The sequence below is a fragment of the Canis lupus genome, chromosome 9, assembly GCF_003254725.2.
Source record: "Canis lupus dingo isolate Sandy chromosome 9, ASM325472v2, whole genome shotgun sequence".
NCBI classification, from domain to species: Eukaryota; Metazoa; Chordata; class Mammalia; order Carnivora; family Canidae; genus Canis; species Canis lupus.
Window position 1 is genome coordinate 54,750,260 of NC_064251.1, and position 24,458 is coordinate 54,774,717.

Below are 24,458 nucleotides of genomic sequence, written 5' to 3' on the forward strand. Positions count from 1 at the left end.
CTGAGCGCGGTGGCCCCAGGCTCGGCCTCCTTGCCCCCCGCCCCCCGCCCAGGTGCAAGCCCCGGGGCGCGCTCCCTTCGGCCTCCTCGGCTGGCTGTCGGCGGGGCCCGGGGCAGGGTGGCCTTGGCGAGGCGTGGGAGGGGGGTCTCGGGCCGGGGGCTCCTTACCGTGGGCCGGGCGGCGGTGGCAGGCGGCGGAGCAGGGCCGATCGCGCCGTGAATCCCGGGTTATAAACACCGGGCCGGGGGCAGGGCCGGGCACCGGGGACACGTGGGGGGGACGCGCGCGACAGGCCCCGCCCCCGGGCCCGGCCCCCGCGCGGAGCCGCTGGGCGTCCGGGCCACCTGCGGGGGGGACGGGTCTCCCCCTCCCTCCTCGCCCGCCCCTTGGCCCTCCCGCCCTCGCCCCTCGCGGGGCCCCAGCCCCCAGCCCCCAGCCCCCACCCCGTGGGGCTCCCAGTGCCACCGGCGCACGGGCTCAGCTCGAGGACCGGGGCGTGTCGCCCTGGCCCGCGGGCGGGCGGCTCCTTGGGGCCCCGCTGTGGCTGGACCGCGCGACTGGCAGGCTGACTTTGTGCGGCCAGGGACTTGCCACCGCTCCGTGGGGGGGTGGGGGGGTGGGAATAAAGGTCCCTTAGGTGCGGTGAGTTTCGTGTCCACTTTGATCTCGTGGTGGCCTTTCTGCCGACCTCCAGACCCCTCCCTTCCCCCAAGGTAGCTCCCGGGAGCTGGAGCCCAGGTGGAGGTGGCACCAGAAGGTCGGGATTTCACCCTCGGTCCAGGGCTGGTTCTTGGCTGTCTTCAGAGGCTGGCGCCCGACCAAACGCCCTGGGGCTCCCGGTTATTAGAGAATAGAAGACCTGCCAGCTCCTAAGCCATTGGACCGCAGGGGTTCACAACTGAGGTTCACAGCGGTGAAGCTTCTTGTTTGCAAATAAAGGAAGGAGGCATTGCTGCCCCAGTCCGGCCTTCAGAAGGTTCTGTGCGTCAGAAGTTTGCCAGCCTGGTTCAGAGGCCTCAAAGCACCAATCACGGCCGCCCACAACTGAGTAAAATAGCAGGTGCTCACCTGTTCAAGGCAACTCCATGGTTAGGACTGATTGAGGGCACTCTCAGCCCTGAACCACCCCCCACCCCCGCCCCCGGGAGGTGGGAGTCCCCAGACTAATATTGCTGGTTTGCCATTCAGCCATCTCCTAAAAGTGGGGATGAGGTGTGGGGGGGTAGGTGGTGGTAAGGAGGCAGTCCTGTCCCAGGCCCCTTCCTGCAACGAAGAAGCAGCCAGAGAAGGGGACCCTTGGCAGAGAGGGGTGAAGGCTGCTCTCTTAGTCACTGCATCCTTCTGCCAGTCGGTTCCCCCATCCCGTCCCTGAGCACTCCTGCCTGGCCACCAAGCACATCCGCCAGGCAAGTAGCTGTGAGTCCATCAGGAAGGAAAAGGCGTCAGACCAATTCACAAGGAAAGCCACAGCTTTCAGTTCCCATGAACCACAGAGCTACTAGCTTCTGGTACCCAAACCCCAGAAGAGGCTGCAATGGCAAGGAGGCCCTTATGAGCTGCATGGGGCCGGTGGCCTGAGGGGCCTTCCTGCCAGGAGACGAGCGGGCAGCTGGCCCCCTTAGCCTTCTCACTGAGCCATCTCTGGGCCTCACAGAGCCCCTGGCCTTCCATGGGAGCAGAAAGCAAGTGTGGAACAGCCAAAACCACACACCTGCAGGGGGTCGTGCAGGTTGGGCAGCTTCCTTCTCCAGCAGAAGCCGGGAAGGTGGGGGAGCATTCCCACTGTCCTCTGTCTCCATCCTATGACTTTGTGCTGGGTCTTTGTATCTTCCTTGAAGATGTCACTGCCCTTTGAGAAAGTTGGGGAGAGTGTGGGTGCACAGGGACTGCTTCCTTGGAGTTTTTTTTACAGAGGAAGTGCAGAAGGAAACTGAGGCAGTAAGGCCTGATGTTCCCCCAAGCTCCTCCAAAGCCAGTGGTGGCTGCAGAGAGAAGCCCCATTACCCAGACCTTAGAAAGAGGGTGGGGTGAGGGATGAGCCCCTGCCAGTCTAGGATAGATGGTGGGGGGCAGCGGGGGTGAAAGAGGAAGTAAGGTTGTCTAGTTGGATCTGGGGCGCGACTGCACCCCTTGTGGTTATCACCAAGCACTGTTTTATTCACCTGACCTTCACCTGATCCTCACAACTACCCTATATGAAGTAACTGTGACTGTTATCCCCATTTTACAGACAGGATCCTGCAGGACAGAGAGGAATGTATCTTCCCCAAGGCCACACAGCCTGTTAGTGGCAGAGCAGCACTACACCCCAGTGTCAGAAGCTCTGGCCAAACCCTCTGTTTTACCTCAAGCTTGAGTTGAATTGGTAGAGGTACCAGGGTCTCAGTCTCAGGGTCACAGGCTGTGGGGGTCTCTGCTGCCGAAATGGCTCCTGTCCAGGGGACTGTCCCTTCCTGACGCACAGGTGCTGGTGATATTAAGGACAGTGATGTCACAGCTCTCCTGAAAGGAAAACGAGCCCAACTGCCAGGAGGTGTCCTGCCCACTGGGCACCAGGGTGGATGAGAGGCGAGATCAAGGCCAGGGTGGACTGGCCGGCTCTCTCATGAGCCACTTTCCACCTGCACCCCATCGTCCAGCCCTGGCCCAGCCCTTACCCTGCAGAGCAGGTCCCAGGTCCAGCAATGGGGCGTGGCCAGGGGGATCCCCTACTTGGGGCCGAGCCACTGTTTCCTTTGCCTTTCACCCACACCCAGGTCAGGGCTCCTCAAGGAGTCTATGCACCTTCTAGTAAGTAATCTTGTGTGGTGCCTCTAAAAATACAGCAGCACTGAGGCCCGACCAGGGGAGAAACTGAGGTGCTGGAGTCTGGGAGTTCATATCTTCTATTTGTATCCGGAGTCTGCCCCTTCCTTTCTATCTGCACTTTCTCCACATTGGCCATCATCTGCTCTTACTCAGACCATTGCTATAGCCTTCTTTATCATTTCTCTGCTTCTTTGGTTTCCCATTCCTCCCTCCCTCAAATCCTTTCTCCACCCAAGAGCAGAGAGTTCTTCAAAACTCAGAACAAGTCACTCCCTTCTTAAACCTTTTTGTGGTTCATTCTCCCCTATAGTTCCTGGTTGTTCTAGCAACATTAGTTGAAAACTTTCCTTTCTGCATTGAATTATATTGGCACATTTGTTGAAAATTAGTTGACCATGTAAGTGTGGATATGTTTCTGGACTCCCTCTTCTGTTCCATTGATCTGTTTATTTATCCTTATATGCTAATACTACACCATCTTGATTTCTACAGCTTTATAGTAAGACTTCAAGTCGGATAGTGTGTATCTTCCAATTTTGTTATGTTTCAAAATTATTGTGGCTACTTTGCATTTCCGTATAAATAATAGAAACAGATTGCCAGTTTATAGAAAAAGCCTGCTGGAAAAAAAAAAAAGAAAAAGCCTGCTGGGATTTTGATTGGGGATTGCAATAATTATATATCAGCTTGAGGGTGGGGAATGGACATTTTTAATGATACTGAGTTTTTCAATCCATGATCATGGTACATCTCTCTAGTTATTTGTATCTTCTTAAGTTTCCAGCATTTAAAAAGACTTCAAACTGTTTATTGAAAAGTATTACTTGCTATTTACATGAGCAATGAGAAACTCAAATAGGCCAATCTATAGGAGGTTACATCTTGAGATGATCTTTGTTTGCTTTAAATGGAAAGTGTATCTTTAAGATAGTGAAATATATATCCTAGAGTGTCACAAAATGACTTCTTTATTCAATGTGTGATTGCAGGTAAGAGTCTTTTAAGGAGATAGACTAGCAGGACCTGAGTTAGAGGAGCTGGAGTTTTGTAAGTTCCTTGCAGGTGATGAAGTCTTCCAAGTAAACTAGGCTGGGCTGGACATCCTTCAGTTGGGAAAGTATGCAGTGATTTTGGGAAAGGCCTGGGGTCTGTGGCTTCTCATGCTGGAAGAAATAGGGCTTCTTGGAGTCACAAATATGGCTACTTCAGAGCTCAGCTTTGAAGTGGATATTTTACTGGATAGGTTGGATGACTTGCCAGGTAGAGGCCTATTCTCAGGCAAACGGCCAAGTCTTCTACTCAGAGAAGAGGAAAACCTGGCAGGTTGATGCATCTTTGATGGGTGCTATAAAAGTCCTTAATTTCAGTGAGAGTGCCAAAGGATCCATCTTGGTTCAGATATCTGAGCAATATTTTGTTGTTTTCAGTGTAAAGTTCTTGCTTATCTTTCATTAGACTTATTTCTAAGTATTTTAAGTATTTTGATACTATTGTACATCATGTTTCAAATTTCATTTTCTGTCATTTGTTGCCAGTATATAGAAATATGACTGATTTTTGTACATTTGCCTTATATTCTGCAACCTTGCTAATGTCACTGATTAATTTCAGTAGATACTTGTAAATACCTGAGGATTTTCCATGTAGACAATAACATTGTCTGTGAATAGAGGCAATCTTACATTTGCCTATATTATCGTTATACCTCTTCTTCTTGCCTTATTGCAATGGTGAGGATCCCCAGTATAATGTTGAATAAAAATGGTTAGGGTGGCTATCCTTGCATTGTTCATGATCTTAGAGGAAGGCATCCATTCAGGCTTTCACTGATAACTATGTTAGTGCAGGTTTTCTGTAGATGCATTTCATCAGGTAAAGAAACCCATGTTTATTAAGTTTGTTGGGAGTTTTTATCATGAATAGAGGCTGAATTTTGTCAAGTGCTTTTTCTGCATCTACTGAGATGATCATATGATTTTCTATTTATTCTATAAATATGGTAAATTACATTGATTGAATTTCACGTGTTGAACCAACCTTGCATTCCTGGAATCGTTATATCTCAATAAAGTTGATTTTTAAGTTTTTAAGGAAAAAAAAGGGAGGTAGAGGAGCTTAGGGTTAAAAGAGATGTAAAGGATGCACTTAATAACAACATGTGGACCTTATTCAGATCCTGATTTTTTTAAGTGTAAGAGAAATCCTCATTGTGAGCACTTGGAAATTGAACACAGATAGGATCTTTAATGATGGCAAGGAATTACTGCTGATTTTTTTTTTTTTACTATATATGATAATGGTATTGTCGGTAAGGGGATTTTATTGAGATCTTTTTAAGTTTTAGAGATATATTCTAAAATATTAATGAATTAAAGGTTTTTTTTTTATATGACTTTGATGGTTCCTCATCACTCTTAGCATCAAATCTTGAGCCCTGTACTTCCTCCTTGGTCCTCACCCACCACATCCTGATTGCACTGGCCTGTCTGTGGTTTCTTCAGCATGTCAAGCTCTTTGCATTATGGTCTCTGAATTTACTGTTCCTTGGCAATGTCTCTCTGACCCCTCCTGTCCTTCCACCAGGTGTGCCTTGTCAGTTGCTATCTCTCATGCTTGCACATAATAGATGCCTGAAGTTTCAGTGATAAAATGAAGGAAAACAAGGGCTCTAGCCCCTTCTTCCTCTCCCTGCTGCTGTTGTCTTAGACCATCATCACCTCTCACCTGTACTGTGCTGCACCTTTCTGGCTATGCTCACCGCCCCCTCTAATCCACTCTGTACACTGCAGCCAGGGTGGCTTTTCTAAGTGTCAGCTCTGACTCTTGTGGCCACTTGTCTGAATATAGATACAGCCTGTGCATCTAACCAAGGAGTAGGCCCCCCTTGTCTTTTATCTCTCCTCTGCCACTCAGGGCCTCTGCACCTGCCAGTCACAAAGAGACCGGGGAGTGTGGAGGCTCCAAGTACCTCACCCCACAACCATCTCATGGTTGGTGCCAGATACCACCTTGCTGCTGCCCAGGCCTGGGTGTTGGCTCCAGGAACAAGAGTGTCCTCTAGGCTGGACCTCAGGTTGCCAGTCCCTGCCCAGAGGGAACACAGAGTCCAGTTGTTGGGTTCTTGGAAAAACTGCATCAGAGAGTTTAATGAGTGACCTGCAGGGCTGTTTACCACCATTGATGGTTCAGGACAGCCTCAGCCTGGAGGTCAGGTGATTCTAGGGGGCTGGGTGGCTGGATGAGGCCTTGGCCAATGACTGCCTGCCAGCAGCTGGAAAAGCAGAAGTGGAAAACACTCCTTTGGAGCTGGGTCCAGTTGCAGCTCCCCAGGGAGCCTCCTCCTCCACTCTAGGACCATCCCTGTGGATGTGGGCAGGGGTGGGTGGCGTCGGGGGTGGGGCAGGGTGCACAAGACACAGATCACAGCCCAGATCCAGGCCAGATCTGGAATCACAGCCCAGATCCAGGCCAAGTCTGCCACCGGCTCGCTGCAAGACATTGAGCAATCACTCCTTTCCACCAGCGTCAAATTGAAATTTAGAAGGTGGGGGAGGAAGGAGGCAGAACTGAATGGATAGACACTCCCTTGGCGGCTTTTCAGGTCTTGAATTGCCATGGTCCCTCCTCTTCATCCTGCTCCTGGCCTTCCTTCTCCTCCCCATCCTCCTTTCTTGGGGAGTGGAGGTAGGGAAGCCTGCAGGCCAATGCCCCTGGGCTGTTGAGTCAGAAGGCCTGGATTGAATTCTTTTCTCCTCCAGGCTGTGTGAGCCTAGATTGGTGGCTCACCTTCTCTGAGCCCCCATTCCTTCATCTTTGAAATGGGCATACTCTTTCTTACTTCTGGATCTCCTGGGAGAATTAAAGCTCAGGTCCATAAGGCACTGGACATTCAATAGATGGTTTACAAATATGAAGGGCCAGGGGAAGACTGGGAAGCAGCAGGCAGGAGACAGCAGGGGTGACAAGACAAGTTGGTACCTCCCCTTCACAGGTCTCACCTCTGCAGTGCCTCACCCTGGGACTGACCTTTTCATGGGCTCCATAAAAAAATTAACAGCCCAGCAAATGGCAGGGCTCAAGTTGTGACCTATGGCCCTTAGGATTGCACAAAGAAGGTCCTCACAGGTGGGCGCTGAACAAAAGGGTACCCAGGTTTGGAGGACCCCCCCCCCCTTGAATTTCTCCTCCACTCAGCCTGAAATCCTACCATTAGTGACTTCGGTGGCTTAAAGCAGGGGTGGCAAACTACAGTCCCCACCAGTTTCTGTAAAGCCTGCAAGCTAAGAATGCTTTTTGCATTTGTAAATGGTTGGAAATAAATGAAAGGCAGATTATTTCATGACATGTGAAAATGATATGAACTTCAAACCTAAGTGTCCAGTAATAGTTTTATTGGAACACAGCCATCCTCATTCATTCGTGTGCTGGCCCTGGCTCTCTGGCCCTGCACCGGTGAGGGGGGTGGTTACAGCACAGGCTGTGTTTTGCAAAGCCCAAAGCATTCCCTATCTGGCCTTTTATGGGAGAAGTTTGCAGACCCCTGGTTTAAACAAAACTAAAACCAAAACTAAACTAAACTAAACTAAACTAAACTGAACTAAACTAAACTAAACTAAAAAGCAAACCAGCTCTGAAAGTGGAAGTGCCCTGGGAAGATTCAGGTGGGGCTGTTGGTTGGAAGTCAGGCATCCCAGTCTAACTATTAACCAGTCACCTATCCAGCAAATTGCTGGGTCAGTCATGTCCCCTCTCTGAGACCTCATTTTCTCCATCTGTCAAATGGACACAGTGATTTCCTGTTTAATCCATCATTGGTGGAAGTCTCTGTTTACGTATACTGATTGTCATCCACCTCTTAATAAGAAATATGCCAGACAGCTTTCCTTCTTGCCCAGATGAGGAGAGCATGAGGATGCAAAGGGGGAGGTGACAGTGTCACACTGAGCAAGGGGAGCAGGGAGGAAGGGTCTCTCCTCTTCAAACTAGGTGCGAAAGAGCCCCTTTCTGTCAGAGGCCGTGGCCAAGGGCAGCTGGCAACAGGGTCGCCAAGGCAAGGGCTGTAGCTAGTCCAGGGTGGGGTCAGGAGGGCGGGAGGTCAATAAGCACCCTGCAGTTCTGTGGAGTCCCTGGAGACTCAGACCCTATCCCAGCACACTGGAGACACGCCAATACATACATAGATGTTCTAATCCTGTCCCCAGTTCATTCCATCAAAGCCAAAGTCCCTGCAATGGCACAGAGAGGCCCCAAGAATCTGACCCAATAACTTTACCCTTTTTTTTTTTAAAGATTTTATTTACTTATTCATGAGAGATACAGAGAGAGAGAGAGAGAGAGAGAGAGAGAGAGAGAGAGAGGCAGAGATACAGGTAGAGGGAGAAGCAGGCTCCATGCAGGGAGCCCGATGTGGGACTCGATCCCAGGACTCCAGGATCATGCCTGGGCCAAGGCAGGCACTGAACCACTGAGCCACCCGGGGATCCCCTACCTTTACCTTTCTGATCACAACTCACTCTTCCTTCCCCCAGCTCACCACAACCCCAGCCTCCCCCACCTTCTTGCCCAGTGTCCAGGACTGCTGGACCAGAAGGGTGGCGGCCTTCCCACCAACCAAAGCCCCTCCTTACCAAAGCAAAATAACCGAAGGAAGAAGTCGAATTGGTTGAAAGAAAACATTTTTATATTATACATACAACACGGGGCTCAGGATGGCAGTGCCAGCTGTGGGCGGGGGACACAGGGTCCGTCCCTCCCCTGGGGCTCCGGGTGCTGGGTCCCAGCCAGGTCTCCCTGGGGCGTGGGGCAAGCCTGGAGGAGCGGGTCAGACAAGCGGGCTTCCCCCTGGTGCTGTCGCTGCTTCACCGCCTAAGGGCGGCCGTACCCTCTGCTGCTGAGCTCCGCCTCCACTCGGGTCCTCGCTGTCCTGGGGGTCAAGGCTGCACGCAGGGTCCTGTTTGCTGAAGGGCTCGATGACGCACGGGGGTGGGAGATGACGAGGCTCGCCACAGCCCGCGGCCAGGGCCCCCAGCCCCGAGGTCACTGGCCCAAAAGCTGCTGCCAGGGACCACGCCCTCAGTAGGGATAAGGGGACACGGCGATGAGCAGGACGAAGACGCTCTGGTGGCGCGGCGCGGCGGCGCGCACGGTGAGCCGGTAGAGGCCGGCGCGGGTGAGCGCGCGGCGGGTGTAGACGGCGCCGTGGCCGGCGCGCAGCGGGCGCAGCGCGAAGGGGCTGCGCGGGTCGGGCTCGAGCACGCTGAGCTCCGTGCGGTTGGCGGGGACGCCGGCCTCCGAGAAGGCGGCGAGGCGGGCCACGTCGTGGTGGGCGCGCACGCCCAGGGGCAGCGGCAGCAGCTTGTACTGCAGCGTCGAGGGGCCGCCCGCGCTGCAGTCCTGCGAGCAGCGTCGGAAACACGTCCTGCGGGCGGGACAGACCGAGCGACTCGGGTGGCCGACAGAGCGCCGTCCCGAGCCCCGCAGTTCTCCTGCGCGCCGCGCTGCTCGTCCCCGCGCCTCCTCCGCAAGCACCACTGTTGGCCCACTCTAGAGATCAGCAAACTGAGGCCCAAAGAAGCCAGAGACGTGCCCCCTCCCATGGGATCGGGTCCCCCAATCCCATCAGGCTTCCTCAGCCCACGCCCCAGGGCAGCCTGGTGGGCACACATTTTGGGGTCCTCCAGGTCCGCCGGGAACCCCAGGGCTGAGTCGCCTGCTCTGGATTTGGAACGGGAGAGGAGGTCAAAAGACGCGTGTTTAGCCTTGCCAAGGACATGCACGCCCTCCCCACTCCCTGCGGCCTGGGCTTCCTGGCTGGTGGAGTCCAGGGCAAGTCACTTTCCCTAACTGCCATGGCTCCAGCTTGTCTGGACCTCGATCTTGTCGCCAAGGTCCCCATATCTGTGCATCTTTAGGAGTCCCTTTAGTAGCCATAGTGAGTGGCTCGGAGGAAATGTGTCTTGTGTTTGTGTGCCAGTGCGTGTCGGAGTCCTAGGGTTTTGTGGGGGCATTTGTGTGTGTGTGTGTGTGTGTGTGTGTGTCCCCGTGTGTAGGGTTTTATGTACATAGTCATGTGTCTCACATGTACATCTCCAATTCTCTCCGTTCTCTGAGTGCCCCCTGCTCCACCCAGAGCCTCCAGCTGCAGCATCACTGCAGTAAATGCCAGTGTCCAGGTGAGTGTGCACCCCGCGTGGCTGCAGGAAGGTGCTCTTTATGAGGGCACACTGCCCTGTGGGCATAGATGTCCCACTCAGGAATTCTGGCAGGGTCGATCCCACTGGCCCTAAGAGGGCCCCTGCCTGACACATGGCCTTTCTGGAGGAAGAGTCTGACGGTCCAGGAGCCAGAATGGAAGCACCCAGCTCCTGGCAGACAATGTGCCCCAATTCACTCCCAGCCTACTCAGCCCTTACCCTGGGCTGGAGCCTTGACGGTAGGTGGCCGGACATGGCGTGTCCACACACTGGTAGCTGCCGCGGGTGTTAAAGCACATCTGGCTGGGCCCACACTCAATGCCATCCTCCTCACACTCGTTGATGTCTGGGTGGGGGAGGTGCGCAAAGAGATGGGAGTGAAAAAGTGAAGAGAAGTGGAAGGGCCCAGGGCAGTTACCACAGAAGGCATGGGACTGGGGGCTAAGCAGGAGAGAAATGCCTTCAGAGGACCAGCGAGGGAGGCAGCTCCTCTCCCCTTGAACCCAACCACCTTGATCTATGACTGCCCAGCTGGCAGGCTCCAGGCACCTCCCTATCTCCCCAGGTGGGCAACCCTGGGAATCTCCTGGGCCTGGAGCTGGTTGTAGGGTCTGAAGGAGGTGAGGGGATGCCCTTGGGCAGACAGGTGCCCCCTGCCCGTGACCCCTGTCTGCCCCGGTGGAAGCCTTTGAGGACATCCATGGTTCCTCAGGCAGAGAGTGATGGTCGGAGACAGAGAAGGCAGGCCGATTCCCACTTTACGGGGCTGGGGTGAAGCTGGCCCCAGCCCTGGAGCACAGTAAGGAGAGTGGCTTGGAGTGTTAGGCTTGGGAGTTAGGGGACTCCCCTGCTTGGGTGTTAGGAGACTCTGCTGCTCCTACTAGCAGCTGCTGCCTTGCTGGAATGCTGTCTCCATGCCCGCCCTCCACATATCCAGCCGTTTAGGGGAGGACTGTTAGCCCCACTTCACCAGGAGGCTGAGGCTCAGAGAAGCGATGTGAGCTGCCCAGGGATACACAGCAGAGCTGTGATGGTCCTCCAGGACCGCTCTCAGAGCCTGTCCATGCAACCTCTTAGTTACTGTGTGGAGTGTGGCTTCCAGCCTGGCTGTGGGCACCTAGGGTGCTCTGAGCTCCTCTCCCTGCCTCACCCTCACATGAGATGGTTGAGAAGTGGCTGGAGAGAGCCATCTCTTCCCACGAAGCCCCATCCTGACTCTTCCAGAACTGGGAGGGCCACTGCTCACCCTGGCAGTTTTTTCCGCTGGGGAGGAGGCGGTAGCCAGCGGGGCAGAGGCACTGGTAGCTGCCCTCCGTGTTTCGACAGGTGTGCTGGCACAGGTTCCTCACCCGGCACTCGTCCAGGTCTGGACCAGGCCCAGGGGTGGGGGATGGAGGCAGAGACACACACTGAGTCACAGACATTCACCAAGGCATGGGGGGTGGGGAGACACTGCTCCTGGCACAGATGCTGAAGCTTGTCTGCCCTCCAGTACTCCCCTTTGCCTCCATGGGGAGCCCGGGGGCTGTCCCTGCTCCCCCGCCCCCATACCCACCAGTCCCTGTTCACAGTGTCATGTCAGCCTGCACGCCTCCTTCACCCCTGCAAATCTCCTGCCCTGACTGCCTCACTCCTGCGCACCAAAAGGAGCATTTCTCAAAAGTGGGTAAAGTGTCCTGAAGTCAAATGGTTGGGAAAATACTCTATCCCCCTCTCGGATGCCCGCTGCCCATTCTACAGCCGGGGCTTCAAGGCGGCATATGCAGCCAGGATGTAACTATCTGCATGCACTGCCCACCCTGCTTGCTGTTGAGCCCTGGGTTTCTGTACATGGGGCGTGGTGCCCACACACCCAGCCTAGGACCACGCAGGGCGCGTCCCCAGGGGATGGCTGCTGGCGTGTGGCCTTACCTGTGCAGACACCATTCTGCCGGATAAAGCCAGCGGGGCACCAGGCCCGACCCAGGCTGCTCAGGGCTCCCGCGCGTGGCCGGAGGGAGACCCAGGCATGGTAAGAGCCCCCGGGGACAGGGGCACGGGGCCGCAGCCAAGGCACTAAGGGGCCCCGGTGGCTGACAGTGGTCACGTTTTGTTCACTCTGCTCTGGTGGGGTGCAGGTCTTGCCATCACGGAGGAGGGTCTGGCCCAGCGGGCACAGGCAACGGTAGCTGCCCTGGAGGTTTTGGCACTGGAAGGTGCAGGTTCTGGGCAGCTCCAGGCACTCGTTGATATCTGGAAAGGAACAGGGCCAGGTGGGATGCTGAGGGTGGCTCGGGGCTCGCCGCGGCCACTCTGCCCGACGCCAGCCATCTCTCCTGGTCTCTCGCCTTCCCCAGAACCCAGCGTCCTCCCCCACTGCCTACAGACAGACCTGCCCACCAGCTTTCCCTCTCCTGGACCACCGCTAGCCTCTGCTGCTCAAAGAGGCCCCAACCTCCCCCAGCTCCGGGCCTCATCCCAGACTCCACTGTACAGCAGCAGAGAGGAGGCCTGTTCACTCTGCTCAGCCTCTTTGGGACCCCCACCTGCTTCTCCCTACACTCCCCCTCCTCCTGGGCTCCCGGGGATGGTGACCTTGCTGGGTAGGGGGTGAGGTCCGGTGCCAGACGATAGCAAAGCATGGATCCGGGGACATGGGGGGCGTGGGGCGATGTAATCAGTGTTAGCTGCTGCTGCTCACAGAACCCAACACCACCCCACCCTGGTCATAAACGCTCTCTGCTCATGAGCCAGGCGGTACTGACCCGGGCTCCAAAAAGGGGGGAGTGTCCCCATACCTAGGCAGGGCAGGCCAGGGCCCTGGATCCGGTACCCCCTGGGGCAGCTGCAGCGGTGGCCGCCTGGGGTGTTCTCACAGAGCTGGTTGTAGTGACAGTCATCCGACTGCTCCAGACACTCGTCCACATCTGGGGAGGCAGGGGTGTGGACAGAGGGGGGCTGAGCCTCCCACCCCTGCCCCCAGGGAATACAGTGCGCCTCTCCATGTCTGGCCTCCTCCTCATCCCCTCTTCCAACTTCAGTGCCACCAGGTGGAATGCCAGGGTTTGAACCACCTCTCCTAGTTATGCCAGCTTTGGAGAGTAAGAAGGTTGTAGGTCCGAAAAGAAAGCAGGGGCTTAAAAGGTGGGCTTTGGAGGCAGAGTCCCCAGGTTTGGGCCAAGCGCTGCCATATCTCTAGGTCCTTGAGCAAGTAGCTCTCACTCTCCCAGCCTTGGTTTTCCTATCTGTGAAGAGGTGTCAGGGTGGGACCTCTCCCTGGGGTCAGGGGGAAAAAACTGGATCACATGCAAGAAGGTGGTAGGAGCTGGTTCAGGGAAAGAGCTCTAAGAGCTGGAGAGAAGGAAGGAGAGAGGGCGGAAAGGAGGCAGAGGAGCCATGTGGGTGGACTGGACACTTCAAGAGCCCTGGGGTCACTTCCTCTTCTGAGTTCCCCTGCACTTTGCCCTTGTGCTAGGTGGTCCTACCACTCAGAGGAGCCTGAGGACCCATGATCGTGAAGTTCTAGAACACTGGAGCAAGAAAGGCCATACAGGTTGCCAATCCAGGGCGGCTCCTGAGTTTCATCTCAAAGGCTAATTGCAGCTGATTCACAGTGGCTACTGGAGAAGCTGCGTTGAGTAGGATTCAGAGGCTGTCTTTAGGCCGGCCGGGCCTCAATCCATGAGGGAACCCGAGAAGCGGCAGCATATGTGTGCCCTCCCTGACCTGGTGCCCCTTCATCAGACAAGAAACCGGACAGGAAAAGACACTTGTCCAAGGATAATCAAAGTGCCAGCAGCCAGGCCAGGCCAGGCCCCAGACCTTTGGAGTGTGGCTCAAGCTTTTGCCCTGGTCTCATGGCTCCTTCTGCCAAGAGAGTTCTGCTTTTCCCTGGAGGCCCAGAGTCCCAGTGGCACAGAGAACCTCCTCTACTGAACCCTGGAAACCCTGGAGTATGGACAGCCCCACATCATGCCCCTGTCACCTTCACAGCCGGCCCCATGAGGGGCCACCCGGAAGCCAGGCCTGCAGTCGGGGAGGCAGTGGTAGGACCCAAAGAGGTTCACGCAGCGCTGTCCCTCCTGGCAGAGGTGGGTGTCCCAGGCACACTCATCCACATCTGGGGGCGATGTGGGGGCACGGGCTGATGAACACATGTCCCCCAGGCCCTCCTTGCCACCCTGACCCTGGCCAATCAATGACGCAGGCCCCTCCCCCAGACCCAGGAGCCCCTGGCAAGAAAGCCCCACCTCTCCTGCTGGCTTTTTCCCTCATCTTGCCCCTTCCCCAGAAACAGAGAGCCCACCCTGAGGGACCCACAGGCCTTGGTCTGGGGCATCTGATATGAGGTTGCAGATGATGCCCCCTGGGCACCTGGCTCAAAGCACAGCAGAGACTTAGCAGTGCCAGGCCTCACTGGTGGGAGCGAAGGGACGCAGATGGGGAGGGTCAACATCTGGACAATGTCCTACGGTCACATTTGTTGTCCAGAAACTTTGCAAATGGGACAAGTAGAGCAAGTGGGGCAGACGGGTGTCCACTCACTTCCAACCCCAGTTGTCTGGGCATGACCAGGGAGTGGCAGGAAAGCCCAAGGCTATGTCTAGGCTCAGCAGGTATGCACACCAGGAGCACATGGTGGCTGCCTGCTGGGGGTCCCTATCACCCCCAGTATTTGAGCTTCTCCCATCTGCAGCCCTCATAGTAGGCAATTCCGAAGGGAAACAGGGTGTCGTAACCCTCAGGCTGGCACCCAGTGCTACCAGGAACAGGCCATGTCCTGAGATGTGTGCCCCTGGCCAGGGTCGTGGCTCTAGAATGCCCTGCACACACTGAGGCCAGCTCCAAGGAGAGCTTCTGCCCCTGGGCCCGCTCACCTCTGCAGTTCCTGTCATCCCTGGCCAGGGCAAAGCCTGCCCAACAGGAGCAGGAGAAGCGACCAGGTGCATTGTGGCAGGAGTGAGAACAGGGGCTGGGGCCATCTGAACATTCGTCCCTGTCTGGGCAGGGGGGTGGGGGTGGGCAGAGCTCCTGTGGTCTGTGCTCACAGGCCCTCCTACTGGCTGGCCAGGACACATCCTCCCTCTCGGACAATCCATGCCCGGGGAAGGGGAAGGCACTCACCCACACAAAACTCTCCCTGGGTGTCCAGATCAAAGCCCTCCGGGCAGCCAACTTCATTCTCTTCTGCGAGGCAAAGGCGATAGGTCGATAGGTCATTAAGGACACAAGGGCACTGCAGCCAGGGTGCCCCGGAACAGACAGCAGCCCTGGCTGTAGCTCCCTCCTGCCAGTCTGGCCAGGCCGATGCCCCCTCAGCCCTGAGCCAGGCCCACGCCCAGCCAGTCTGCAAGCCCATTCCCAGCCCAGGCCAGTTGGAGGCAGTGACTGTGGGTCATGTCACGGGCATGCCCATGGTGGGCTGGCCAGGCTGTCAGCTGGCAGACACAGGAGAAACCAGGAAAGGAAAGTACAAAACAGGATGTCCATGCATGCAAAAGCACACTCCTGAGGATCCAGAGGGGTAGATGTGGCCCTGGCTGTGTAAGGGGAAGGGTAAATAAGGCAGAATGGGTAAATAATAGCACCTGGTGGGGGTAGGAAGCACAGGAATTCTAGAGACAGAAAGGAGACCAGGCTCCCTAAATTACTGCAAGGATAGCATGCTTGCTAAAGTAATCACTGGGTGCCAGGTGAGGGTTCCAGAGAAAATTTGGCTACTCCCAATACCCTGCAAGGTGGGTGATATTATGCCCATTTTATAGATGGGCAGGACCAGGGAGGACCAGGGCATTGCCCCTAAGGTCCCAGAGCCAGGAAGTGGTATGGCTGGATTTGAACCAGGGTCTGTCTGACCCCAAAGCTGTGCTCTTACCACTGTGCCAGGTTCAATGTTAAAAACAAATTGGGAGCTTCAATAAGGGTAACAGGCATATCTTTAGCATCCACTGGTTGAATATGTCCAGCATGGCCATGTGGGTGTCCAGGGTTCTAACAGAGGCTCCTGACTGCCTGGTGGGGCCTCTGCTGCAGGCGCCCTTGAGCAGAGGGCAGCGTATGGCTGGAGTCTTAGACATCAGCCTGAGGGGGTGGGCTTGGACCTGCACCCTGGGGCAGGGGAAGAGGCTCTGGAGGGTTCGAACAGGAGTGACCTGAAGACCTGTGTCCCTGTTGGGGTTGCGGATGGTTGGACAGGAGCAGGGACACTCTGGAAGTGAGTGGACAAGGAGGGGAGGTGTCACCTTGGCTTTCAGCAGGTGCATTTGGAGCCCCTGGTGGGTGTTTAGCTGGGGCAGGGGGGAGTGGAGACAAAAGACAGGGGCCTCACCAGCTTGCAGGGCTGTGGTAAGCTGGAAGTGCAGGGCCTCAGCCTTGGGGTCGAAGGCCGAGCTGATAGCCGAGGCCCTCAAGTGCTGCACCAGCTGGGGTTGGAGGCCCTGGGCCGCATCGTACCGGATGCTGTGGTTGCAGCGCAGGAATGTGGGAAGGCTGTCCTGCAGGAAGTGCTGTGTGGAGCCCACGAAGAGACGGCCTGGCCCCATCTGCACATAGTGCTCCTCGAAGTCCTGGAGGAGGAGGAGGAGGAGGAGGTGGAGGAGGGGAAGGGAGGAGGAAGAAGTGGGGGATAGGGGAGGAGGAGGGGGGAGGAGAGAGAGGAGAGGGAGGAGGAGGGTGATAGAGAATGTCTAGGATTTCAACTTCCAAAGGTAGGACCCTCAGCTCCCTGTTCAAGGGGCAAGGGATGCTGGAGGTGGAGGCCTGTGGGTCCTTGAGCAGGTGACCTCCTTTTGTCATTCTTGTGTATGAAATAGGCAAGACACCTGTCCCTGAGAGGCTGGGCCAGGGCATCCTCCCACTGGGCTAAGTCCAGCCCAGGCCACACCCAGCCCCTGCTGGGGTGTCAGCAGAGGATGCTTGGGGCAGCACATCCCACCCTCTCCCCTGCCCTCATCTGCACACCTCGGGGCTGGTCCCCACCTGCACTTGCAGATCTGCGTCAGCCAGGCTCTCGGGGACGACACCACTGACCACCACGTCAAGGAGCAGGAGGCCATTGGAATCCAGGCCCCGGGCCTCCTGGGTCATCATGAGCAGCTCTCCTGCAATCCATCCCCGCCCAGCCTGGAGTCAGCATGGGGGAGAGGCCCTGGGCTCAGGCCTTAGCCCCATGTGGCCCACTGGGAAGGAGATGCCCCCACCCCGCTCACCTGTGGCAAACTCCACATGCGACTCCTGTAGGAAGCTGCCACCCGTCAGAGAGTGGCCATTCAGGACATCCCCATTCTCTCCAGCCAGGGCCCAGTAGATGGGGGCGATGCTGACCACGAGTACCCGCATCAGGGGCCCTGCATGGGATGGGCGTGGAGGCTGGGTCAGGGCCAGATCCTGAGGGCTGCCACTCTCCCGCTCAAGATCCCTCTGTAGCTCCCTGTTGCCCCAGGAGGGCTTAGCCCCTTCCCTCCCTGCTCAGGCCCAGCCCTGTGATCACCTGAGTCAGTTATTGGATCAGAACCTGGGAAGGGGTGAAGGCAAATATCCAGTCTGTGGAGTGGTTGTGAAAACGAACAAAATACATTTATACAAAGAAGGGCACGTGACTTGTTGATATTCAACTCAGTTGAACAAATCTTGAGAGTGACTGGGTCACCAACTGAGCCTGGGACATATGTGCTGGACCAAGCTGAAAACCAGACAAGTCTCCTACCTTGCAGACACCTTCCAGAAGAGCCTGGGAGAGGAAAGCCACTGACTTTGAAAATAGAGCCAAAAAATCGCTCTGGACATGGATTCCCAGACCTTCATGTGATGCCCAGCCCTCCTCACACGGCAGAGGGTGCCTTGGTCTGGGAAAGGGGAGACCCCACTCGCTGGGGGTCAGGGGTGGTTGAGCTTCTCAGGGAAACTACCGGCTCCGAAGAGAGGTGGGGGAAGACCCAGGCTCATGGGCAGCAGAACCGTCTTCACGCTTCTATGCCTGTTTCCACCACATGGAGGCTGGCCCACCTGGCTCAGGGCCAGCTGCTTCTCCGTGGCTCCTGCTTGGGCAGCTGGAAACAGCAGCCATACCTGGGCAGCCTCCCACCTCACTCGATCCCTGCTGACAGCCAGCCTGGAACGACCCCCAGCCAGAGCCCCCTGACCCCACACTGTTCACACAGGTGTGTGGTTGAGGGCAGCTCTGGAGCAGCCGCTTCTGGCAAAGACCCAGTCAGCAGTGTTCTCTCCCTGTTCTGGACCTCCAGGGTGCCCTGGGAAGGGCGAGATAGCAAGGTCTGCAACATCACTCTAGAAAATTCCATCTGCTAGTGCACACTGATTTATGACTCTGTGACAGTGGATATTCCTTGCTTCTCTGGGCCTTCTAGCTAAGGTTATTCTCCTCGCTTCCCCCTTTCTGTCCCCTCCAGCCCATCCATACCCCCTGACTCCTGCCTTTTCTATCAGCTCTTCAGAGTGTGGGAAGTGGGGATCACCCACTTGGCAGTCAGTGATCTCCAAAGCATTATCTGGCTGCATTCACATATCCTGGTTATTTCACACTGTCTCAGTCTATAATTTTTACTTTGTTCTGTTGGGAGGTGGTGGTGGTGAGGAGGAAGTGGCCCACACCTAAATCCACTTTGGCTAAGACTCAGACTTGGATCTTAGGGGCAGTCAGATTTCCTCCAGCCATCAGGCCCTGAGCCAGCCTCAGAACATGGGAGTTGCCTCCTCCTGGTGGAGGAGCCCTAGGCGCAGGACAGGCTCTGGCCCCCACTTACCCACATTCGCAGGGATGTGGCTAATGCTGCTCTGGATGGTGGTGACCCCAGAGCGTGCCTCCTGTTGCACGGTGGTGTTGAGGGTCGCCCTGCTAAATTCTTGGCCATTGATCACGCCGGACATGCTGCCCCGGCTCCCGTGGGGCTCCCCTGTGAGGAGGGAGGAGAACAGTAAGGTTATCCACCTCTGTGCCCTCAGAGCAAGCAGATACTGTCACCCCCTCCACGGAGGAGAAACTGAGGCTGGGAGACAGGAAGTGACTTGCCTAAGACCACACAGCTCGTGGGTGATAGGCTCATTGTCCAGGGGATCCTGACTCTGAAAGCGAGGGGGAGGCTTCAGAGAGGTGCCCTGCACTGGGATGGTGCTAGCTTCTGATTCTGGCTCTGCCATCACCTACCTAGATCTCTGGGCAAGTCAGGCCCCTAAGACACACTTGAGCTGGCCTATGTTTAAAACGAGGCGGTGGGATCACAGATGTGTCAAAGACCTGTTGGGTTCTAAAATCTAAAATGCCAGGAGCCCATGATGGAGGGGCTGGCATGCTGGAGGAGACAGGGCACCAGGCCAGGACCTGAATACTGTCACCTGAACATCCTTTATTTCATCACTGGCCCTGGCTCCAGCTGCCCTGCAGCTGGATTTCCAACAGCAGCCAGGCGGCCTGCAGGGTGGTGCTCTCCAGCACTAATCAGACGGATGGGGTGGGCACAGAGGGCACTTCCTCTGGCTAATGGACCAGCTGTCTCTTCCGCACAGATGGCATTCAAGGAGCTGAGACATAGAAGCTAGCCTGCCTCTTTGCTTACCGGCTCTCTGGGGAAATTAACAACCAATTGCCCATGATCTGTTGAAAAAATAACATAAAACACTCAACTGCCAGGATCCTAAATGGCTAAATCAAGGGGCTGGTTAATTTTGGATTCCAGGAAGCAGTGCTGTTTCCTGCAGCCCAGAGCTGGGGTCTGATGAGATTTGATGCCCATCTGGGACATCTCTCATCAATATCCGCAGCTCTGGGGTTTATGGGAGGGACAGCAGCAGGCCATGAACCTACCCCTGGCATCTTAATAAGGGGAAGAGGAAGGAGTCAGGTGCAGATATGAAGGCAGCAGTATGGCCTGGCATCTTTCAAAGGGGACAAGAAATTGGAGCCTGGGAATGACAAGCCACCATCAACTTTCTCAGACATACGGTGACTCAGCAGCCTCATGCCTCCCAAGAGGGGGCCCCCAGGCTGATGGGAAATGAGGAAGAGAAGACTGTTCACAGTGAGGGAGCCTCAAAACCTCTGAACATGTTTTAGCTAGCAATGCCCCACTGGAGGGACTGACCCCATAGACATATTCAGGCCAGCACACAAAGATGCGCACCACAGTGTCATTTTCAGGGGTGGGGGAGGACTTGAAACAAAACAAAACAAAACCCAAACCTGTTGCTTATGTAACAAAGCCAACAGCAGTTAAGTTAGGAAAGTATCCCTGTGGAATATTTTCATATTCAACACTGAAGAAGATATAGACTGGTTTTATTATCATGGGATGTTGTCTAAAACAGAGTAAGAGGGCAGCCTGGGTGGCTCAGCGGTTTAGTGCCGCCTTCAGCCCAGGGCCTGAGATCCTGGAGACCCGGGATCGAGTCCTGCGCTGGGCTCCTTGCGTGGAGCCTGCCTCTCCCTCTGCCTGTGTCTCTGCCTCTCTCCCTCTCTCTCTCTCTCTGTGCCTCTCGTGAATAAAATAATAACTTTTTTAAAAAAGGAAAAAAGCCTCTCTTTATATTTGGGGGAAAAAGTGTAGAGGGGTATACCCCAAGTGATGGCATAAAGCTATTTCTGGTCATTGAAGGTGAGAAAATTGGTAATTCATTTTTTCTTCATAGATTTTTTCCTAAATGATCTGGTCTTCCTATAATGAGCATAGAGGAGACTTTAAAAATGGTTGTTTCCATTTAAAAAGCAAGGAGGCTGTTATGAGTTGAATTATGCCCCCTTAAAAAGATGTGTAAAAGTCCTAACCCCCAGACCTGAGGATGTGACCTTATTTGAAGACAGAGTCTGGACAGAGGTGATCAAGGTAACATAAGGTCATTAGGGTGGGCCCTAACCTATTAACTGGTATCCTTATGTGAAGGGGAAATTTACAGACAGGCACGTCCCCAGGAGAAATGCCATGGGGACTTGTAGGCAGAGATTTGAGTGATGCTTCTATGAGCCAAGGAGCGCCAGAGGTTGCCAGCAAACCACCAGAAGCTGGGGTAGGGGCATGGAGTGGACCCTCAATCACAGACCTTAGAGGGAACCAACCCTGCCGATGCCCTGATCTTAGATTTCTGGCCTCCAGAATAAAGAGACAATACATTTCTGTGAAGCCACCCAGCCTATAGGACTATTCTCTGACAGCCCCAGGAAACTCATCCTGAGGCCATGTGCAGAGCTCTGTGGTTTGGGGTGGGGGCTTCCGAACAGAAGAGCATAAGGACTGGGACCAAGCTCTGAAATAAAGGGAGGGTCCGCTCAGACCTCAAGCGGCCCCCAAGACAGCGTCCATGGCTGGGTGTCAGAGAACCACTGGATTTCTGGAGCTGTGTGTCGTGGCGTTCTGTCCCTGTCTGCAGGAGATGAGGGGACCAGGGAACAGAAAGGGACCCACAGTGGGATGGCAATGGATTTTGAGTGGCTTTGCAAGGGCCAAAGTGTCAAGTCCCAAGACCAGTTAGTTTAGGGGGAGCCACCTGGAGAGGTGTTCTATGGGGACATGGAGCACTGTGTGCGGCGGTAGATTAGTGACAGCTGCTATGGCCAGGGATGGAAATGCGAAGCCACAAGTACGGAGTATTTGCTTCCGAGACACAGAAATGACCTTCAGAAATAATATTTGGGGACTTTCCATTGTGTGGCCTGAGTCATTTTACTGTGGTTTCTCAGGATAATCCTTTTCTCTATTTTGAAGCTGGCTCTGGCCTCAGGCACAAGGGAGCTGAATGGGGAGGCCAGAGATGGCAGGTGTCGCTAACACCCGAAAGCAGCGTCTGTTACCACCTCCCTACCACGGCCGCATTACACGGCAACCCCCAAAGCAGGGCCCATGAAGGTCCTCGTTTTATTCTGCCTACTTCACGGAATTGGGAAATATCCAAAAAGAGGACACACGTCTGTGCCAAGTAAGCCGGAAAGGCACGGTTCCTGTCCAGTATGAGTGGCAAACAGCCCCCTGGAGCCTCAGTTTTCCCAACTGTAAAGAGCAGGGTAGCTGAGATGACCCATAAGTCCCCACCGGCAGGTTCCCCCTAAGTTTGTGACTCTAAGCAAAGGGAAGAGTCGGGGTGCTCGGCAGGGCAGGGGGGCCACGTCCCCCCACCAACACACAAATCCCCACCGGAGCAGGAGATCGCGCCTCCGTCCGTCCTCCAGGGTCTGAGCGGGGACGCCCCATACCTCTCACGGCCAGGATGGCCCGGGCTGTGGTGGAGCCCAGGAGGTTGTGAGCGACACACTCATATGTGCCCGCGTCCCCAGCCTCCACTCGCTGCAGCCACAGGCTTCCGTCGGGCAGGGTCCTGAGCCGCTGGCTGGCCCGCAAGGGTTGGCCCGCTCGCAGCCACTCCACCGTGGGCGCCGGCTCTCCTGAGGCCTGGCACTGCAGGGCCACGTCCTCCCTGGGCCTCACGGTCACGTCCTGGGGCTTCACGCTGAACACCGGGGCACCTGTCAGGGAGCCCAGGGCAGCTTTAGAGATCGTTTTATTATTTTTATACAATTATTCATTCAGACTGGTTAGAAAATGCAGAGGTAGAAAGGGGAAAATTAATCACAAGTGGGGGCACCTGGGTGGCTCAGCGGTTGAGTGTCTGCCCTTGGCTCAGGGCATGATCCCGGGGTCCTGGGATCGAGTTCCACATTGGAACTCTTGTGTCTTGTGTCTCTTCCTCTCTCTGTGTCTCTCATGAATAAATAAATAAAATCTTAAAAAAAATCACAAGTGATCATCACATCCAACTACGGTTCTAACAATATTTCTTTCGAGACTCTGTTTCCCAGAATATGACTGTATTGCTCACAGCTGTTTGCTTGCTTCCTTCCTTTCTATCCCCGCGATAAATCCTAAGTGCCTTGCGGTGACATGAAATATTCGTTTTTAGTGCCCACCTTGGTGTCCCGTTGTTTGGATCTATTACAGGGATGTTTCCAACGTGGAGCCGCCCCTTGGTGCCGGACAGGAGACGGGGCCCGTCACCTGCTGTGGGTGAGTCTCACCACGTGGCTCCCTGACCCTCAGTCTTCTCATCTGGAAAATGGCAATCCCTGTCCACCCTCCCACAGACCCTCCAGAGCGGCTGGGAGGAGGGGGCAGCAAATGGCATGTGCCAGTGGGTGCGACCCTGTGGCCACCAGGTCCCACAGCCGCCCTAACAGACGGCCACAAATGCAGCGGCTTAAAGCAGGAACAGTCTACTGTCCCCCAGCTTGGGAGGCCAGGGGCCCAAACCCGCTGCTTCACAGATCCCGCTTCCTTCGGAGGCTCCGGGGCAGAATCTGCTTCTTGCCTCTTCTGGCTTCTGGTAGCTTCTAGCATTCCCCAGCTTGAGGCCGAGTGCCTCCAGTCTCTGCTTCCATCTTTCCCTCTCCCTCCTCTTCTTCTCCCTTCTCCTCCTCCTCTTCCCTCCCTCCTCCTCCTCCCCTTTCTCCTTCTCTTCCTCCTCCTCCTCGTCTTCCTCCTCTTCATCCTCTTCCCTTCCTCTTCCTCCTCCTCCTCTTCCTCTTCTTCTTCCTCCCCTTCTCCTCCTCTTCCTCCCCCTCTTCCTCCCCCCATATATGAGTTATATGCCTCTCTGTTATAAAAGCACTTGTGGTAACATTTAGGGCCCACCAAGACAATCCAAGGCAACCTCATCTTCAGATCCTTCATCACATCCACAAAGGTCCTTTTTCCAAATAAGATCACATTCACAGGTTCCAGAGACGAGGACATGGTCATGTCTGTGGGAGCCACTTATCAGCCTGCCACAGCGCGTGTCTCCTAAAGTGAAACATACGCCTGCTGTATGTCGCAGCCCCTCCTGGATCCAGGCCGAAACAGGAATGTGTAAGTGTGTCTGCCAAAGCCATGTGTTAGAATCCCGAAGCGGCGCTACTCATAAGTGCCCCAGAGTGGAGTGGAGCACACACACCATGGCCATCCACGTAGTGGCAAACCATACAGCAACGAGAGTGGATGAACGCCCTCCACGTGCAATCTCACACCTCACACACGGTGTTGTGCACAAGAAGCCTGACACAAGAGCACCTATGAAATGGTTTCACTTAAATAAAGGTCAGAAATAACAAGAACACGATGCTGGCCATAGCCGCGAGAAGAAGTCAGCAAGTCTGCTCCCCCAAAAGCCAAATACAACACTTGACAAAAGTATCCAAGCCAAACTCTATCAGGGCCCTAGAAGTCCATGAAAACCAAACAACAAATTGAGAATCATTTATCCACAAGAAGCTTCTAGAACTTCAGGCAAGAACAGTGGGGGTGGCTGGCCTGGGGCTGCTCTCATCTCCCATCCTCAGTCCACCTTGGTCGTCAGAGTGGTTTTGCTTGGGTGGGGGTATGCGGCTGGCTTTGAACCCTACAGCTCTTGCTATCCCAAGGAATCGGCTTGATTTGCAGACAAGGATGCCGGCATATCCTGAGACACTGGGGTGTTGTTGGGGGTTGGGTCAGAGCTGGCAGG

The 24,458-nt window shown here is 55.2% G+C and overlaps 2 protein-coding genes and 1 long non-coding RNA gene across 9 annotated transcripts in view; 1 reads left to right on the forward strand and 2 right to left on the reverse strand.

Moving 5' to 3' along the window:
- ASS1 (argininosuccinate synthase 1) overlaps window positions 1-277 on the reverse strand; it is a 52,886-nt gene extending 52,609 nt beyond the window's left edge. The window contains exon 1 of one of the 2 annotated variants that reach the window (XM_025475493.3): window positions 168-277. The gene's annotated coding sequence lies outside the window, so the exon portion shown is untranslated. The remainder of the gene's footprint in view (window positions 1-167) is intronic. The other variant, XM_025475492.2, reaches the window with a different exon arrangement.
- Window positions 278-8,466: 8,189 nt separating this feature from the next.
- Window positions 8,467-24,458, reverse strand: part of HMCN2 (hemicentin 2) — a 147,624-nt gene continuing 131,632 nt past the window's right edge. For 2 of the 6 annotated variants that reach the window (XM_049114406.1, XM_025475488.3), the window contains exons 86-97: window positions 22,177-22,446; window positions 18,743-18,892; window positions 17,189-17,326; window positions 16,959-17,080; window positions 16,309-16,546; window positions 15,105-15,167; window positions 13,966-14,100; window positions 12,779-12,907; window positions 11,913-12,233; window positions 11,248-11,367; window positions 10,221-10,347; window positions 8,467-9,226 (exon numbers count right to left, since the gene is read on the reverse strand). In XM_049114406.1, the coding sequence (XP_048970363.1) occupies window positions 8,881-9,226; window positions 10,221-10,347; window positions 11,248-11,367; window positions 11,913-12,233; window positions 12,779-12,907; window positions 13,966-14,100; window positions 15,105-15,167; window positions 16,309-16,546; window positions 16,959-17,080; window positions 17,189-17,326; window positions 18,743-18,892; window positions 22,177-22,446 (2,159 nt within the window). In that variant the 3' untranslated portion in view covers window positions 8,467-8,880. The remainder of the gene's footprint in view (window positions 9,227-10,220; window positions 10,348-11,247; window positions 11,368-11,912; window positions 12,234-12,778; window positions 12,908-13,965; window positions 14,101-15,104; window positions 15,168-16,308; window positions 16,547-16,958; window positions 17,081-17,188; window positions 17,327-18,742; window positions 18,893-22,176; window positions 22,447-24,458) is intronic. The other 4 variants (XM_049114409.1, XM_049114408.1, XM_049114407.1 and 1 more) reach the window with 4 other exon arrangements.
- Window positions 8,834-17,568, forward strand: LOC112677334 (uncharacterized). Its single transcript, XR_003146991.3, has 3 exons — window positions 8,834-8,953; window positions 13,456-14,071; window positions 16,971-17,568. It is a non-coding gene; the product is annotated as an uncharacterized LOC112677334 (long non-coding RNA).